The following is a 20,167-nucleotide window of genomic DNA, read 5'->3' on the forward strand; positions in this document are numbered from 1 at the left end:
ATCACTTTGAAAACAGATAAGAGAGAAGTTTTTGGGTCATGTTTATGAAACCTGCCAGAGGATAGTGATCAGCACTGATAAGTTTTTTTATTGTTAAATATGGACATTAAGTCATATCAAGACTTTCAGCGCATACGGCTGGCTGTTAAACTTCAAAAGTGAACAGATCTTTGGTGAAAAGTAAGCTTTAAAAAGCATTGCATATTCTTGTCATATGGCCTTGAACTTGGGCAACTTACTATACAGAAGAGCCGTGTCTTTTTTTGGCAAATCAGACCTTTTTGTTTTAGTGCAGTTTGTAGTTGACAAGCTTGATTTTGCAACATAACAATAACACAACATTGATGATGATCACGGTGCAGGGTTTAGTAGGACTTGTGTACGTGTGTTTATGCTGAAGAGAGTTAATGTCTCCTGCATGTTGAAATAAAGAGCTGTTGATCTCATATCTCACTGTGGAATAAACAAACAGTTGCAGATGTGAGTATCAGCTTTGATGTATGTCTCCAGCATGTGGGATGGCACATGTGTTAGTACTGGCGTGGGTGATGTGACCACCTGCTGTCTTTAAAGACCTTAAGGAGCTTTGCTAAATTCTCAAGAGGAGCAGACAAATGAAATAGGCATGAAAGAGAAGATTTCTTTCATTGTTAGAACAATTTCAGCTACAAACCTGCCGTTGCTCACCTACCAATTATAGCTTCTCCTGGAGTTCCTTAAGTTTGTCCAGATGGCATCTGATCTAGCATAGTGCATCACATGGAAGTCATTTACTTTTGCGTATGATACTTTTGAGACTCTGCAGCCAGTCCTGTAGAAAATGGAAAATGTTAAATTTACATAGATTGACAAAACTTATTCTGTATAACAGGCTTTAATGATTTCTGATTCTTTAGTGCATATAAAATAACATTTGCTAGCTGTTCTTTTAATTGTGATGAAATTGTACATACAGTATGTAGTTCTCCAGAGCTGCAGCTGATGAAGTCACATGAGTTGTTCACACAAAGGACACTAACACAATGCTATATTTGGTTTGGGAAGCACTTATTTTGTCTATGAAGTGATGATTATGTCAGTGATTTATGCTGCCCATGACTCCCACTTACTATTTTGTATTTTAAAGACTGTGAAAAAAGACATTTAAAGACATTTAAAGTCATAATCCCTAATATTTTTATTATATCAACCCTTATTTCTGAGCATTTTTCAGCAATAGAATTTTCTGTCTGTACTTTCTATTAGGACTTTTCATTTCTGCTGACAAAGTCTGCCTCTCCTGCATGAGATTCAAATTGCATAACACATAATATCACAGGAATGCATCCATGCACTGGACGTGATGTACAAGACATGTATTTTACGCAATTAGGAACATAACATTTGATCTCACTACGTATCAGACAACACTTTTAACTGTCTTCTCTAATGTTTGACGAAACTGAATTATCTGGCCAATGTTAGTGTCTTAGTACAGTATTGTTTTTGAGTGGTAAGTCATTCATTAGCTAAACAGTACTGTCGCTTGCATGGATCTATAATTAATAGAACTGGATTAATGATGCAACAGTTTAATGCCACCCATACAACAGCTAGCTGCATGAAACAGAGTGAGAGTGAAACACCTCCTGATGAATGTGTCAAGATTTCTACTGAGCAGAAATAGACAAACCATTGAAAATATAAATTAACAGTGAAATGAGAAGGTTGAATGACTGGGTACTAAAATTTATTTTCCAGCCCCTTAAATCCATTCAGGCTAAACCACTTAAATTTTCACTCTTTTATTTTTTTTCACTCGGTGCTTCTCCACACAGATTTGCTCTTGCACCACATGTGTTTGTAGATCCTCTTAGGGTAGCCAGGCTTGAAATCCAATTTTGGTGAAGCTTTAAAGCACAGAAAAAGAAAAATAAAGATATAAATAAAAAAAGTTTATAAACTGTCATGATTCTTTTCATTACACAGAAGTCAATGGAAAACAACTTCGCAATTTTAGTGCGGTGAAAGGTGTTTTTTTTTGATGGAATTGGCACTGCTTATGTAAAGTTTGTTTTTAAAGAATAACAGCTGCTTGCCAAGAGATTTTTTTATCATCTGGGTTTTGTTTTCACCATCTGCCAGTGCTTCAACTTTATTAGTTCTACTGATGTTCTCCAATTACCTGGTGTGGTAATTTACAGCACTTCATAATAACATGCTCTTTCACCATGAGGCAGGGCCGTCCTTTTCTGTGAGAAGTTTAAATGAGATCAGAGCAGCGAGTACATCGCTCCATCAGTAGCAGACTATTAAAGCAATAAGCTACAAGAGGTTGTTTGCAGTTATTTAAAGCATCTTCTGCAAAAGTTACTCTGAGGTAAAACACAAAGTGTCAAAACCCTCCTACTGTAAAGTGGATTATTGCTTTAATAAAACAGGAATAACTAAACACAGTATTATGAATGAATATGAATATGAACAATAAATCTTTTTCTATTTATTTTTTTCCCTAGTTGTACCACAGTGACATGTTCGTTATGTGTGCAGGCTTGTTTACTGGATATTTTAACTCTTAAAATGGCTTCAAATATGAAGCAATTTCCTTTCCAAGTATAGTATACATTTTTCAGTCCACTTGTCCTTCTTGATATAAATAATTATGTCTGTACTTACCATGGAGCATAGGATGTAGAACTACTAAGCTATGGCATTGAAACATGGATTGCACATCTTACAAATGACGTAAAAGAATGCTACAGTCACTTCAGATATACATTTTGAAAAACATGACAAAAGTGCTCCAACTAACTTAAGTATCACAGTATGACCCTTGTTATATGAGGTTTTTTTTCAATCTTCACATCTGCCTCACAGCTTAGCGGAGTCATCTTATCTCTTCTTATTATCAATGACAATTCCATGTTTTATTTCACCTTATCTCCCCTTAACCTTTTCCCATGCTATAAAAACAGTTTCACCATATGTGGGGAGAATTTGAAGGGACTTACTCAAAACTTAGATATCACATGTGGCTGGTTGATATTGTATGTTGAATAGAGCTGTCGTGGAGGGTAGATTAACATCAATTTGAGCTGCAGCTGAAAAAAGAAGATAATATAACATTTTATCTCCCTTGTAACTGTTTTCCTTCGGCCAACATATTTCCTCAGTACAATGATCTGGACTGTAGGATTCGAACTTTAGATGTTTGCTGTGGCATGATTGACAGCGGTGGTGAGCACTGGAGAGACACACACAACTAAACACACAGGGGTTGGCACTAATCACCTAATCATCAAGTCATATATTTTGATATGTTTTGTAGTCTTTTGATAGATTTTTGACATGGGTACCAGTATAGTGATACTGTTTCACAGTTTCACTGTTTCTAGCAAAATATTGATAAATTATGTTGTAAATCACCATTTTCCCCACTAACATTCAGAGGTGAAATGAGAGTAGAGAGGCATTTGCTGTTTCAAGCTTTTGGTTTTACTTTGAAACCAACATCAGGAGAAGGTAGAAGAGCTGGCAGCAGTTAATACAGATGTGCAAGCCAATTGCTTTGTGGAATTTAGGCTGATGATATTGCAGGCCTAAACAGTGGTTATCCATATGTTTGTGAGACTCAACATCACAATAGATAGCCTTCAACATACAATATCAGTCAAAAGTTTGGACACACCTTTCTATTCCCTTGAATGAGAAAGTGTGTCCAAACTTTTGACTGGTACCGTATGCACAGCTTCAGTTCTTAGCCACATTAGAGGCATTGCTCGGGGGATGGTAATGTCAGTCAGCCAATCCACCACTTTGGTCCAGATATAATATTTCAACAACTATTGAATGGATTGGGTTGAGGAACAGCCATGAAATTTGGGACAGACATTCATTATTCCTAGTGGATGAATCTTATGTCTTTGGTGACCCCGGACTTTTGTAGCATCACCAGCAGGTCAAAGTTTTCACGTATCAAGTGAAATATCTCAACATTTACCAGATGTTTGCACAAAATCTGAAGAAGAATCAATGTGGTCCACGTAATGTTGTAAGTGCTACAATAAATTCTGATATATAGCTAATGCATACAGTCTCAAAACCAACACTGAGCCAAAGAATGCATCACAACTGGAGGAAAAACACAAAACTAAAAAAAAAGTGCCAATAGGCCTACTGGACTGAAGCTCCAAACCTACTTTTGAGTTCCCATAGCTCCAGTCAAAGTCCATTCTACTGTGTTAAAGTAGGCACCATTTACAATATAGTGGCAGTGGCCAGTGCATTTCAGTCACTGGCAAACTGTTCAGAGGCAATGCAAGTGGTCCTGTATGCCACAGTATGAATGTGCTGCGCATCTAACATTTACTTTATCAGTCGAGCTGGAAAATGAAGAAAGCAAAGAAAAACCCATCTATCTTTATGCAAAAAAGAACACTGGGACATTTTTTCCTGATGAATGCAGGTTTTGCTTTTGTATATGAAACACATGGAATGCATCTTTTAGTCTGCAACATGGTGCTTCTCGGCTCTAAAAGGCCCTGTATCTATCAGACCTCTACAAGAAGCAGCATCATCCATCACTGTCAGTGTTAATATTGTTTCCCCTCACCTCCCAATAGGCAGCTCGTGTTTTGGTTTACAGCATTTATGTTTTCAGACTTGTGTACTCACAGGCCCTTACCTGGCTTTGCTCTCTGGCAACCCCCTGCCAAAACGCATAAAACTAATTTCAACATAACATGCAGCCAGCATATTAAAATGCTTCTGCTTGAAGACATTCTGTCTCTCTCTCACACTCTCTCTCTCATCACTCCCTCCAAGATTCAGGGTTGTATTGTTAGTGTTTTATATTTTGCTTTATGTTTCAAGATTGCTTTGGAAAATATTATGAAATTGCTGAGCTTTGATTCAGTCAAGATGTGTTGTGCTGTAATCGATTACAATTTCAAAGGCTTGAAAATATTTTTCATTGTTTGAAAAGGATTGATAAGTTATGGTAAGCTACTACAGTTATCACTACTGTCTCAATATAACACCCCACCACAATGCTTGGTAGAACAGTAAAAAAAAAAAAAAAAGTATACAGTGAGAAAGTTTTCTACAGATATCCCGCTGGCACTCACTGCAAAAAGATTAGTGACTATCAACAACAGAGTTGAACACACTAAAATAGAAAGCTCTAGTGTAAGAAATAAGCCTGTAGTTCTGATCAAAGCAAGAACGACAGACTCTAGCCTCTTCTCTATGTTTAAGTGAATGTCGTCACTCCACTTAGATGCAATTTTCCACTGTGTGTCTGCTATGTTTAGAGGGAAGAAAATAACATCTTCCTTGGAGAATGATAATGTCGAGTCTTTCTATCTGGCTGCGCAGCTGTCTTTCCTTAAGAGATTCAGCCATCAAGTGTCAAAAACATACAATTTCAAACGCATTGTCTCTCAGATCCTTCAGACTTTTCCGTTCTTCTCTTGTCCCTTCGACCAATTATACTTCATTATGCTTGCTTGCTTCAGCAGAGTGCACACAGGAAACAATTGTGCTGTTCATGTTGTCCTGATTCTGGCAGATGTAAGAGCTGAAGTGATTTTTGTCTGAAAGTCTGCTCCTCCACCTCCCAGTCCTCCCAACTCTTTCAGCGAATCCTGTAAATACATGAAGTTCAAGGTTCACACTTGAATACGATTACTTCTGCAGTCCTTTAGACTCTCCAAACTCACCTTTTCCCTCTTACCCATATAAATTGACATCCACATATTTGAACATCGAAGGAAAAGTGTTGCAACACATAGAGAAAAATATTACTTTGCTGGTGAAGTTCACAGGTGAGTCCCTGCAAACCACAGATTTACCCAGTGTCTGATAGCCTAGTCATATCAGAAATCATAGAAATCATAGATGAAATGTAATATTTGTGCCATGATTATCATACAAGATCCTCATGGCAGCATGTGAAAAATGAGCTAGCCTGATATAAGAAAACAGAAAACTTAAATGTGACATTTCAGACCGAATGTTCAGTCTAAGAAAAGTAGCACAAGGCACTGTCCTTTATATCATCATGACACATTATTCAGATTTACTATTTTAATAGCTTGCTTTGTCCACTTATGGTGTAGAATAACTGATATAATACATTATATTGTCTAATGTGCGTCATGCTAAAATGGGGATTGGAGTGTTTGTCTCTGTATGTGTGTATGAATGCATCAGGCAGCACAGATCACAGCAGTAGCATTGTACAGTGTGTCAGACTATAAAGGGGTAGACAAATGGAACAGCTGGTCAGGTGAGAAGTAAGGTAGAAGGTAAACTGTACTGGGTCTTAAGCCTGGACGCAAATAGACAAACAGACAGCGTCTGTTTCTTTGAGAATGCCAGGAAGCTTATTTCAAAGGAAGGTGACTCTGCAGGAGAAGACTCCCACAGAGTGTAAGACTGAGTAACAGGTTTCTAGTCTTCCTGAGTGTGTTGGGGCGAGTGAATTTAAAACAATTTGGATAATTGTGAAGTCGACACAGCCAGCATGAAATTAGCCTCAGGCCTAAAAAAATATACCATTGTAGATATTAACCTGAAGTAATTCTTACTTTCTCTCTTTTTCCATCCTGCTGCAATAAAAGCCAACTAAAACAGCAGTGAAAATAGAGGGTTACCAAGCATGCCCACAAGACACCAGACTTATGCCAAACCTTATCTAAATAGCCTTGCCAATTATTGCCATGCTTGTACACACCATACAAACACTCATTTTATTTCAAACAGAGCAGTGTATTTGTTGCCAAATTCAAAACATGGAAAAAACAAAGACAACGGTCCTTGATGTATCCTGCTGGCACTTCAATTTTCTTAGTTTCAAATGGTCGCAGCTGTCTGATAAAGAAAATGAGGGAGTTCTAGAGGCTGAAATGACTCTTTGTTGCCTCCTCATTGCCACTGACAGATTCAACGTTATAGCTAGAGCCTCCTTACGAGATGCAGAATATTGACAATTGTAATGGCATACATAAGCATGTCAATCTTTGATATGTACATAGATAAGGTACAAAATCGCCAGCATGGTCCTTTAGCAGTGTTTTCCATGAGCCCCATGAACTGTTATGGGGCTGGAAAATCATTGGGAGAAGGGCATAAAGTGTGACATCAATCAAGCAGCTTTTAAATTCACCACTAATGTCTCTGCTGTCAGGAAGAGAGTCAGATGTTCAACCTGCACTCTCAGAGAATGCTTTTTAAAGTATAACATGACTGTACTTGGGTGTATATTATATATTTTTGTCTCAACAACTGTATTACATTACAATACTAAAGCTAAAGCTATAGGATTTGATAATAATAAATAATACACTACATAGACAAAAATAAACATTATTAAATGTTTCTTTTATTAATCCAGAACTTCTATGACTTCATAACTGTTGTTGTTACAGATTTAGCAGATCTCCCACATTACAGTAATCCACTACATATTTAAAGTTGTAGCTCTTGTTTCACCCACAGCTCCATTCTTAATTGACTCCACCATGGAGTAAATGAGAAGAAAATGAAAAGATAAATTACTCTAATGGAAGGAAATGAAGTGTGAAAAGAGACATTCCTCCCAGTATTTTCTAGGATGCAGAGCATTGGTAAATTGAAATACAACAAGAATCTGGCTTCTATGTGAGACAGATTTAGCCGTGATTACAGAAAATGATGTAATTTTAATACCAGGCATTTGTACAACAAGACATGCATTCATTCATTCCTTTTTTTGGCAGATAAAAAACAGCATAAAAGCAAAAGATGCACAGAAGAAATCTAAATAAGGAAATGAAAATGGTTTATGTGAACATACAGTATATAGCAATTTATTGTCAATGAAACTACATTCATTAAACTACATTCAACCTTTTGCCATGGAGTTCAGATTTGTTTAAGGTTTGCCCATTTACCCCCTGCAGCTATACAGTAGCTCATGCAAATAGTGATGCTGGGTAGATCTGTTTTTGTTCTGCTCCAGCTAAAGGTCAGGTCTTATGAGCTTCCTAGCACTATTAAGACACAGTTTGTTTAAAGTCTGTGTGAAGGACGATGCTCAATGAACCAGAACACAGACAGGCCGTAATAAATGAAAGGGAAAAGTTATGGTTCCGCTCAATGAAGTCAAAGGGCAGATGGAGGATAAGAGTCTGCCTCATTTCAATATGCTGTTATCCTCACGACTCGAAAACCAGACAGACAGTAAAAGGAAAATTTGATGCTTTGAAATTGGAATCTCTGCACAGTCATGGATGCACTATCCCATGCATCCTGATTTCAGACTGTAAATTACTGTGTGAGGGATGAAACTGTGACCTTTTTGTTTGTTTGTTTTTTGTTTGTTTCCTTTCTTGAGAGGCTTGTTCTTCCAGCCAGTGCTCGCTTAATTTAATTTTCTACATTTCTTTCCTGCTACCTTTTTGTTTATTCATTTCCCCTCCCATGCACCTGTCACACCCCACAAACCAAATTAAATTATCAATTCATTAAGTTGACTAATGGAATCATTTATCACTTTTAGCCCATTATTTCCTATAGTCTTTCCTCATCGCTTTATGCAAACAAGTGAAGAATCTACAAATACTGCAGGAACTGTAGCAAATGTCACTACTAGAAATTTTTCACCTTACAAAGAATTCATGAGCTAAACCTCCACTAAGGGCCCTAGAAGGAGTCACGTAGAGAGATCTGAAGCCCTCGTATCTGAGCCCAGCGGAAACTGTCTATTGATTTGCTTGTCTAGTGACTCTCTGTAATAATAAGGAAATAAAGCCCTGGATATAAGGAGATTGATGTCAATCAGCAGCCTGCCTCGAGTGTGGCTTGTCCCATCTTATTAGCGTTCTCTCCATGCAGTGAGTGTTCACTGATGACTCCATTGATATGCAACTGAAGAGAGGAGGCTGTCTGTTGCCATCTTGAGGAGGGTTCCCCTATGATTGCTCACTCTGTCATCTTAGTCGGTGTAGAATGACAGATTGTCATGGAATTTTAAGGCAAAGTCAGAGCTTGTGCCTCTATTCTAAGTGTCGCACATAATCAGAATGGCTGGGCAGCCTTTAATTATAATCAGGTCAGTAGAGATGAGCTATAGGTCTGCAAACATGCTTTATAATTTTAGAAGTCTACAGCAAATCCTGTTTACCTTTCTTACTGCTTTCATTATGTGGAGAAAAACAAAGGAGTAGCACAGTTGAGATGTGGCATGACATCCTGTTCATTGTCATACCTTATCCTGCAAGATATCTTTTTAAGATTTAGAGTAGAACTATACCTTTTTTAGCATTTGTTAATGTGGCAGGGTGGTCTATACAAATATAAGGGATAAGAATATGTCCTGCCATAAGAAAACAGAAAGTATTGTGTATTTTTAATCACCATTACAAACATGCTTGACTTCATGACAGCCAGACAAATTTTAGTAGTTTTATTAGGTTTGCTTTGATAATTTTTATACTGCCAAGTTAGATTTGTCTGCATCAGTAACTAGATATCTAGTAATGATGGATGAATATTTAGCCTCAGTTTTAAGACAGCATTTAACATCACCAAGAGGTCTTTGGTGTCTTTAAGAACGTGAATATTTTCCACACTCACAAGACCCTAGGCTTCCTCTGAGACATTAACATATCCTAAATGTGTTCTACTGAATGTGCTCACAGAAGAAACATTTCACTAACTAAATTTCCCCAAGGACAATAAATGGTATTTTATTGTATTTGTGCCACTGCTCAGAATAAGATAACAGCAATCTCATTCTGTCATGGTAATTACTACCTTTAATTTATGAATTAGCTCTAATTAGCCAGCTTCAATGTTGCGTGATGTAATGCAGTTACACACATAACCTCTTGAGTGTGAAGCATGGTATCTACTTTTAGCTGCTGGCTTTACTGCATTAAATTAAATGTTCAATTGAGGTAAGAGAACTATATAAAATTTCCCATCATCTCCTATGTCTGCTGCACTTGCATCAAGCTTATAGCAAAACCTTTCTGACCACTAGTACAATACTCAGCACAGCATCTCTTTGTGATTTTATTGTGTGTAGGGGTTAGATATCACAGTATGACACCCATCATGTGAACCTGACAGAGCACAACAAGATTGTTCTGACAGTACATCGGTTAAGCCAGCATATTACTGTATATATATATATACCTGATTGAAGTCCTTCAAGCACAATCAATTTAAATTGGCTGGCAATAGGGTGTGATCTTCTAACAGTGGATGGAAACAGGTGAGAACAGGGCCTGTCTGTGTTTCTGTACAGAGAATCGGGGTTTGACAAAGGTTGTAATTTTTGTCAGCTTGACATTAATAGGTTGGATAAACACATCAAATGAACAAATGAACAATAATTACAGCATTTGCATTTCATTTACAGCCTGTCACTGCACAAATATTTGATTTCATTTTTGAGAACAACATAAAAATAGCTGTTCTACAAAAAGCCCATTTTTGTTTCTCTTGCTGCTGTATGTGGGCTAGTTGGCTCCCAAGTGAAATGTATGAGAATTGTTGGCTGTCAAACACTTTTAACAGAGGCTGGATCTGATCTTTCAGCTAAACTTGTTAGAATTGGCACCGTACAAAAACAGTATACAGCAGCTTATGTTTGATAGAAGGAATTGTTTTTTGAACCAAAGCAAAAGGAAATAAATGGGTAGCTGAGATTGTGTGTCAAAGTACACATTTACTTTACTGTAAAACAATCTACAAACCAGACCAGACATACTGGCAGTTGCTTTTGAGCCAGTATTGCTGGTTGTTGGCAAAGCAGAGCATTCTTGGTGAATACATTTGTGCCATCCGTCAATGAACAGTCTGTTATTTTACTTGTTTGGTTTGCTATTGTCAATTGTTAAAGCTACATGTTCTTCACACATGAACAATGACAAGGTAATTGCCTGCCATGCTCAGAATCCAGTAGAAGGAGGCACCAAGGTTGGCCAATCAGATTCCCCTGGTGGTTGTTGCCACCCTTGGTGCAGCCCCTGGAAAGAAGCTATAAATTATTTTCAAAATTTTGGTATTAGCCTTCACACATTCTGCACATTTACATTCATACATCATCTAATTTGCTTGGCAAGCTCTGCCATTGTCTCATGACTTCTGGAAATTTCATCTGTCAGGAGTTTCAGCCACTGAAATGTAAGGCAATTTACATAATTTACAGAGACGATTAGTAATCAGTGACTGGAAATTTACAATTGTCATATTTGGCTGACATATTTGCAACTAACAGTTGCAACCTGATGAGACTGATGAAAAAAAGATTGTGTAAATTGGTAATCTCCTGCTTTGTATTTATTGATTTACATTACACTAATATGCAAGAAATTTCATTCAAAATTCAGTTTTCAGCTCCATTCCCTGAAACGTCCAGTGTAAATATCCAATTAAGGCTCAGAGATGAGAACAGTGTTGTAGCAGTACTCTTTCTCTGTAATCACCACAGTGAGGTCTCCAACCTGTACACATTGATCCTGTATTGATCTGTGTATGAGAAACTCTGGTTTAACCCAGTTCTACATTCTCACTCTCCACTTTCACTCAATATTCTGACTAAAGGGCAGCAACTGGATGGTCAAAACATGACCAACACAGATAGAGACAGAGAGGGAGACAAAGATAAGAAAATAAGAGACAGGACTTCACTATCACTTCCACTAGAAACCAATTTGATGCAGGAATAACAGTAATCTTGGCAAAATGACTGTTCCCTAGCTTTACTATACAGTATGTGTGTGTTTGAGAATCCTCTATACTTTTTGCAATTATGTGGAGGGGGCAGCCTTATACACTTCAATCATTCATGAAGACCTCCCTTTACACTCTTTATTTTCTCTGGTAGTGAGACATGTCAACTATGCTTAGTTTGCCTTTAAAGTGCAGCTTTGGCTGCTCTTGTTGTGACAGAATAAGGCTACAAGGAAATGTTCCTCCTCCATCTTAGAACATCAAAAGGTCTTTGAATTGCTTCTGTCGCCAAGAAAGATAAATGGGGTGTTGTCGCATCTGCCAGTAAAACGTAAAACCATGTGTCAATTCTGTCAGTCGTGCAGGGGCTTTGTAACAAAACTGTTTACTCTTCCTCTTGAATAGCCTGATCAAACTTTTATTAGTGTGCTGGCTGGTGGTAAAACTACTCTGCATCAGCAAATGTTACAATGGCTTGCAACTACTTTCGAAGTTTTATGAGCAAAGCAGAGCTTCTCCTGTGCCACGGTTTATTTTCACATTTATTCAGAGAACATTTCCCATTAAAACCTGAATATATATTTCCTGCTATGGGATTTCTTATAGAATCGATAAAGACAAAGTCAGTTTTCCAGGATGAACATTTGCCTCCTGGCAAGCAGATTTAAGCATCTATTTTATATGCAATAAAAGCAACTGTGCTTTCAATCAATACACCCAAGATGATCCAGTCAATTGTAGAATACAGTGTGCAAGCTTGAGCATTTCAAGAACTGATCACATTGGAATTAACATGCATAAACAATCAAATAGAAGTTGAAAATAGATGTATGATGTTAATCAGACACGGTTATCTAGAAATCTACTATTTTTAACATTTAAATTACAAACAAAGTCGAGATTATATTCTCCACAAACCTGACTTACTGTTTCAGATGTGACATGTTACTGTACATGATTAGTCATTTCACATGTACACAAACATTGTACTGCCATTAAACTGACCTCTAAGGAACATTATTTAACAAACCTTATATCTGTTTTGCCTTTTAGTTAAGGTTCCTTTAAGCTCTTGAGGAAACATGAGGATATCTCACTCATTTGCTTTCTATGTCAACAGCATCCTTTCATCTATAACCATGAAACGTGTGCTGGCAGCTTTTCTACCTCATTAGGACAAACTGTCACCCAGAATGCAAGCTAATTAAGGTGTCAAAACAGACGGTATTGTTTCATGTAGACACATGCACATAGGCGCATAAGAGGATTATACAAGTTCTCTGTGTTTACAATTTATCTTAGCCACTTATTCATGTCATACCTCAAAACACATATAATTGTTTCATGTTCATATTGCTAGATTTATGTAAACATTTATGTTCTGTGTTTTTCTATATTTGCAAATTAGCTACAGTTTATACAGATTCAAAGGTGGGAGGTAAGTTCAGAAAATTAGATGGAAAAAGAGAAAGATGGAGATTGCATTGATGCCAACATGAAAGCAAGAACTCTCATTTCAGTCAGCTGTATTTTTAGTCAGCTCATCTCACCACAGTATTTTAGAAGAATGCTGATTTCCATAGATGTTTTATTTTTATGCACCCAAAGAAGTGCACTGTATTTTCACCTCTCTATCCTAACAAGGTAGAATTAAAGCCTGCTAACACATGCTGTAAAACGGCAAGTCAGCACTGGAATTTCAAAACCTGATGAAAACCCATTCCACGTTAAGGTTCATAAATGAGGCAAAACTCTTTGTTGACGTCTGAGTATGCATAACTAGCAGCCAGCTGGAAGATATTTGATCATTTCAGGATAACTGTCCCATCAAAGCCAGTAAGGACATGCAAAGAAGTTAATCTTTGCTGATGTTTACACTGACTACAGAGCATTTAAGGATTTGCAGTGGTTGGAGCCATCCATTCATCACCCAAAGCAACTGATGTGGGGAAAATGTAGCAGATAATGGGGTAAATATGGCACTTTTGGACTCACAGTGAAATCATTTGGCTACTAAAAACATTTACACTGTCCTTCTCAAGCTGTTAAAAGATACACTGGTGTTTAAACTGATATAGAGGTGATAGATAATGACAGAGTTTTATATTGCGCTGTACTGTTAGTCACTTATAGGTGAAGAACCTTCTGTAGCTAAAACTAAAAGCAAATCTTTACTGTCTCACTTAAAGGGAAGTGCGTGGCTCCTTTAACTGATTTTATTGTGCAGTGATTTAGGCTGACAGGTGTCACAAAGACAAGCTTAGCTAACATGTGCTGCTTTAATCTTTTCAGTCTTTAATTTAATAATCAGGTCTGTATTGTTTACTTCCTACTTGTGGTATTACCTTTTTTTATTTTTGAAAGTTGTTCAATTAAAGATTAAGTATGTGCATCTGTCTGAAGTTGGTTATTGGTTATTTTGTTATTAGACTCTGTCTTTAGATGACTGTTTCAAAATTGGTGCTCAGTATGTCATTTAAATGGATTAGGAGTGTCATTGTTGGGGCCATGTTAAAATGGCAAAGTACCTGCAGAGAATATCTTTCACTTTGCTTTTACTCTCTAATGGATATCATGTAAAAGCTTCATGTTCAAACTTGTGTCATTAAGCATCTTTCCAGAGCATCAGGATATATCCATTTGTTTGCTTGAGTTATTAAACATTCTAAATCTGTATATATTAGTGTTTTACTCATTTCAGTCTTATTGTGGTTTACTGACTATTCACTGGTTGAGTGCTTTTCCTGTGCAACTTTTAACAATGCCTGCACTGTGTTTGAGTGGTGTCTGTGTGTCTTGGTGAGGTTGCAAAATCCAGGGAATAAGAATAGTAGCCCACAGAAGGAGGCCTTAGAAAAATATGTGCCTTTAAACCTTTTTATCCTACAAGTAACTAGACTATTTCTGCTCAGTGTTTCTCCGCTCTGAGATTCCACTGCCTGCGGGGTGTGATTGTGGAATTCGTCTTTGATAATAAACTGGCTTTCTGCAAGCTGCTACTCACCATGTACTAATCTAATTTAACTTAAATGTAGAATATAGCTTGTCAAGTACAGAAAGAAAACCTCATATTCTGATTTTAACCACCGAAGATGCACTAGAAGATATGATATACATATATGTGTTCTTACTACTATCATATCATACTGTGCTTTATTTGTGGTGACCTACATATGCCAACCCATTAGATTTTTGTGCTATCACTAAAGCTTCTATAAGGGAAAGTATAAAGGATTATACTTACTATGCCACTATCCCTACCCCTAAAGCCACATACACACACACACACACACACACACACACACACACACACACACACACACACACACACATAATGAACTGATTAAAATAGCAACAAAATATGTGGGGAAGAATTATACAAGAGGACAGCGCCTCACCTCATTAGGTGTAATTTTGGTAGATTATCGTCTGGCAGCCTTGATGATTCAATAATGAATCTGTCAAAAAGACATACTGCTCTTGTGTATTGTACTTTGCTTTTGTAGCTTACTGGCCCGTAATATTTTGCTTAACATAACCATATTATCTTTATTCCTTCACTCTCAGGTCCACAGGAAAGTAACGGCATCAATAAGAGGACACTGGACCCAGACAGGGATCTCTTCACACACTCTTCAACACAGGACACAGAGAGCGAAGTCCACTCGGTCACCACTGCCTCACCTATGAACAGCCCCAACCACCGGCCTGTCCTCAAGGGCCTGCTGTTTCATGAGCACCTTCTTACAAGGGACTTCCAGGGGGACCAGCACTTTTTCAGAAGGGATGGCTCTGTGGCTGCATATCCCACCATGCCAGGCTCTGTGTCTGCTTCAGATGCAGGGGACCCAGTCACTCAGCTAGTGCCCCATGAGGATGCCCCAGCCTTCTCAGACATTGCCACTACTGCCACTGCAGCTGCAACCTCCCCACTGACCACATTCTCTCCCACAACACCAAGGCCGTCCACATCTTTCCCCCGAAAGACCGTGGCGTTAGACAAGGTAGAGGCAACCACAGACTCCCTCACAACTCAAGTGACACCAAATAATAGAGGTTCATTCACTGAAAATATCCCAGTGGCCTCCTCATCCTTGCAGAGAAGTCAGTCTCGGAGTTGGAGTGCTTTTCCTGTAGAGGCCACCCTTGCACCCTCCGCGATGAGGATGGAGAAAGGGGAAGCAAGGGAAACAACACTGAAAAACAAAACCAGCCCTGATCATCTTCTCCCCAATCAAACCTCAGTTTCCCAAGTAAAAGGTACCACTACAACATCAACCGTTATCACAACTACCACCATCACCACCATGCAAACATCAGGTATGTTTTCTCTGACTTTCAAAGATGAATGTTCAAATGATTTTGTGAAATAAAAGCAGCAACATAATAACTTTTTCCCCCCACTGGGAATTCAAAATTGAGAATATCTCCCCCCTAAGTTTTAATACGTGGATCCCAGAGGGCAAGAAAATTAAGCATCAGGTCATCAGCATCACTGCTGTTCATTTTGCATGCTGCACACAGCTATTCATCTCTCCACCAGGGATAACAGAGTTGCTCATGTGTCAAAAACAATCTGATTTTCCCTGATGTGTCCTGCCCGTCCTTTCCACTGGCCACGGAGGGCTAAAGGCCCAGATGAGCAGTATGGAGAGGAAATCTGCAGAGATAGTTAGAGGGTTACAAGGCCATGGAGACACAGGTGGGCTGTCAGATAGATCAGTGGTCCGGGAAAAAGGGAATCACTTGTCTTTTTACTGTCTCCTACAGAGCCATGCAGTCTGAATTTCACTGACCCTGAGGGTAACGTCGAAATCCTGCAGCAACCTGACTCTGGGGCGGAGTGTAACTACTTGATTACTGTCTACCTGGGATATGGCATTGAGGTTCAGGTCAGTGCTCACAATGATGTTGTTATAAGTCATTTGAAACTACAGAATGCAATGTGTGATAAAGTGACTCAGTTCAAAATTGCACTGTCAAATACCCCCAGGCGGGGGGCAGCAGAAACAACACAACAAAAAAGTTGCTTACATATTTACACATCCAGCAAATATAGAGCAACATTTAGCCTTAATATGGATGTTTCTGGCTTTCTGATGTACATAATACACATACAATACATATATTCACTCTCCTCGTAGCTCTGTGTTGGTCTCCACCAGCCCATAAGGGATAATCAGGCTCTTTAGCTGCTAAATGCTCCACTATGTTCACCAGTGGATTGTTGACTTTTTCTGTCTGTAGGTTGGTGCTGCGCAGGTAGTGTTCAGTGGGAAACTATGCTGATGATAGTAGTGAGAGTCAACCAAAACATTGAAGTAATGGGCCATAAAACCAAAACAATAAGCTGAAAGACGCTATGAAGCTACCAACAGCTTACTTTACAAGTAATGTCAAGCATTGTTATTATAAAATATTGACTATAGCAATTATAATATATACAAATTATGTTGTACTATGAACTGTGATGTTTGATTTTTTAAAATTAAAGTTAAATAATGTTGCAAAAAAAAGGTTTCATTCAAACAATGAAGAGCACTGACATATTTTGGTCTTAGTCATAGCTGCTAAGAGTATTCACTGCTCTTGTGTGGGTTGATGGAGATAGACAGGCAGGAAATTGCTGGGGTGAGTGGGTGGATGGGGGCACAAGGGACGGGGTCTGTCTCAGGTTGAATGTTTGCTCGGTAAGTCTTTTCACAAAAGGTTATAAAAATTAACTGTCAGTGTGTGTGCGTTCCTTGGCATTTGCAATTCCTCAAACGCCTCATTTACCACTGGAGACTTTAAAATGTGTGAGCTTTGTCTTGTTGCCTCTGGAGGGCTAAGATAAGTCTTGACAGAGTATATGTTTGAGAGTGTGTTTTTCTCTGAAAGCTTCCTCCGGGTAACTTAAGTAAATCTTCAACCACTTACAAACACAGGCACACTTACCTGCACATGTGCACACGCACACACACACACACACACACACACACACACACACACACACACACACACACACACACACACACACACAAAAGTGCATGCATTTGAGCACATTTGACGTATTAGATCTCTACTTCTACAGGTTCTCCAGTGCATTTGGCAGAACATTTCATAGCATACTTTAAAGACTGCAAGGGTAGAAAGCCAGAACATACTGACATTTTATCCTCTTACATCTACCATGTCTGATAAAAAAAAATACTGAGGCAAGCCATGCGCTTCAGCACCTCCATGTGAACAAATGGGGCCACTGTCTCCCAACCTCCTACTGCTAAACTGATAGTGATCTGATGGCAAACTATACAGACAAGTGCTTGGCACGGCTGAAGAGAATGAAGCTGTGGTCTCTGTTTCTGGCAAAGACATAAACTGAAGATGGAAAGATAGAAAATGAAGTCAAGCATGTGTCACACCTTCTGATCGGCAATGTGTGAAGCTCTTCTGCCTGGAGGCTATCCAGGTCTCAAGGTTTTAAAGGAATGGAAGAGATCACAAAGTAGACTTGTGGAGGGAGTAGCAGTGTGCTCAGAAATTGTTATGCAAGTTGGACAATTTTTACCTTACATTTCGTTTTTACACCTAGATGATTTTTAGTTCTCAACTATTTACAATTTAAACCTCTTCACTCACCCGTGTTTAATTCTTGAAGCACAAAGGACAAGAAGGGCAGACATTTAGCTGCTGCTAAATAGAATTTGCCCATTTGACAAGACTTATCTAACTCATGTAAATGTGTGTTGGGACACACACACTCACACACAAGCATGCAGGAATACACAGCCAAACCAGGAATTGAAGTCTGAAAGATGAAGCAATGCAGCAGCAATAAAATTCAAACACTTCTCTAAGATTCAGTACTAATGGTCTAGACAATGAGCTGCTGCACCTTGTCTTTGCTCCAACCTGGTTAACATTCTCTGTCCTGTATCTACACACACTGTGTGGTGTGTTGGACAGCCACACTTTATAATCCTTTTTTTTGGCATTTTTCCTCAGTTCACAGCAGAGAGTGACAGGAAACATGAATAGAAGATAAGAAAATGCAACAAAGATCCCCAGCAGGATTTGAACTGCAGGCACATTGTGGTTATATTGACACCACCAGGCACTGACCCTGGAAGCCTCTACCCTTTGTAGTGTTTTTTATTCTATTTTTTAATTTTTTTGAATTGTTAGATTGATTCTTTCACCAGCATGGAAACAAGTACCGTACTGTATTGGAGATGGAACACAAGAACAGATGACAACTCTGATATGTCAAATTGTAATTTTTCTGCACATATGGTTCTCCAGTCCAGGGACTCAACGTGCCATTGGACAGCTGGTAATGAACTAATCTACAAGGCACATTCTAACATACATTTTATAACGACTTTTTTCTTCCTTGTCTTTTTAAAAATTTTCTGCAGGCCACCCTGTGTATATACAGAGACTTGTTTGCAGGGTATTTTAAAGATAATATGATCAGAATTCACATTATGAACATTGTACTTGCTAAATGGGTATATTATAAAACAGTCCTTAGTTAACAGTAGCAAGAGATCCTTTAATGACCAACTAACTTCTTTGAATTGCAGTGGATTTAGACACATAAACAGCAGAAAACAATCCAAATAGATCTATTAAACAGCTCAGATCAATGCTCTGTCCTTCCATATTGAGAGTCCTAATTTTCATCATGTTTCACGTATGTTGTCTTGACAATACTAATCTCCTTTTAATCACAATATCCAATAATAAAAGAGAGATGACATGAATGGTTGTTGTAGTGAGTAAATTAATTGCTTCCATTTTCTGATTAGCTTATTTGCCATCTTCACTCAATGATCTCTGGTGGGATCACAGACCTTCCCCCACTCATTTCTCTGGACAGATTATGCACAGTTTTGCAGATTGTTTTTTTCTGTTATTTGTTATAAAAACAAAAATATATATCTTGATGTATACGCAAATATTTCAAATATTCACTTTGATCAGCTGGGTTTTGATACCCTTAACTGTGCCAAACATTATCATGTGGGAAAATGCTTATCAGAATCAGATTTATTGCCAAATAAGTTTTCACATACAAGGAATTTGTCTTGGTGTTGTGGTGCATAACAATAAAAAAATAGAAGGTACGAGAAAAAACAAGTATCTATACAAAGTGAGAAAAATACAATTGCCACAAAAGACAGGTGTATAAATATATGAATACAATTTTATGATAAAGGATGAATAAAAAATATGTTCTATGTGAAGAAAGCTGTAGACTTTAAAAAATATAATGTACAAGATATTGACTGGGAATGTGCAAATGTTCACAGTATAAACAGTATGTGTAATGTGCAAGTCTAATAATACAAAGAATACAAATAATTGCATTAATGTGGCATGCCGTGTTAGATGTGATATGATGTGCAGACATTGGTTGCAGCCCTCTCACCCTCTCAGCAGAGCAAATGACACACTGCAGTCTGCCCTTGTCCTTGGC

The 20,167-nt window shown here is 38.1% G+C and overlaps 1 protein-coding gene across 1 annotated transcript in view; it reads left to right on the forward strand.

Moving 5' to 3' along the window:
* The window catches only part of LOC121909612 (seizure protein 6 homolog), an 88,622-nt gene that overhangs the window by 30,897 nt on the left and 37,558 nt on the right, over nucleotides 1-20,167 (forward strand). The window contains exons 2-3 of the mRNA XM_042430121.1: nucleotides 15,271-16,023; nucleotides 16,474-16,595. Coding sequence (XP_042286055.1) covers nucleotides 15,271-16,023; nucleotides 16,474-16,595 — 875 coding nt within the window. The remainder of the gene's footprint in view (nucleotides 1-15,270; nucleotides 16,024-16,473; nucleotides 16,596-20,167) is intronic.

Source organism: Thunnus maccoyii, chromosome 13 (assembly GCF_910596095.1).
Source record: "Thunnus maccoyii chromosome 13, fThuMac1.1, whole genome shotgun sequence".
Classification (NCBI taxonomy): domain Eukaryota; kingdom Metazoa; phylum Chordata; class Actinopteri; order Scombriformes; family Scombridae; genus Thunnus; species Thunnus maccoyii.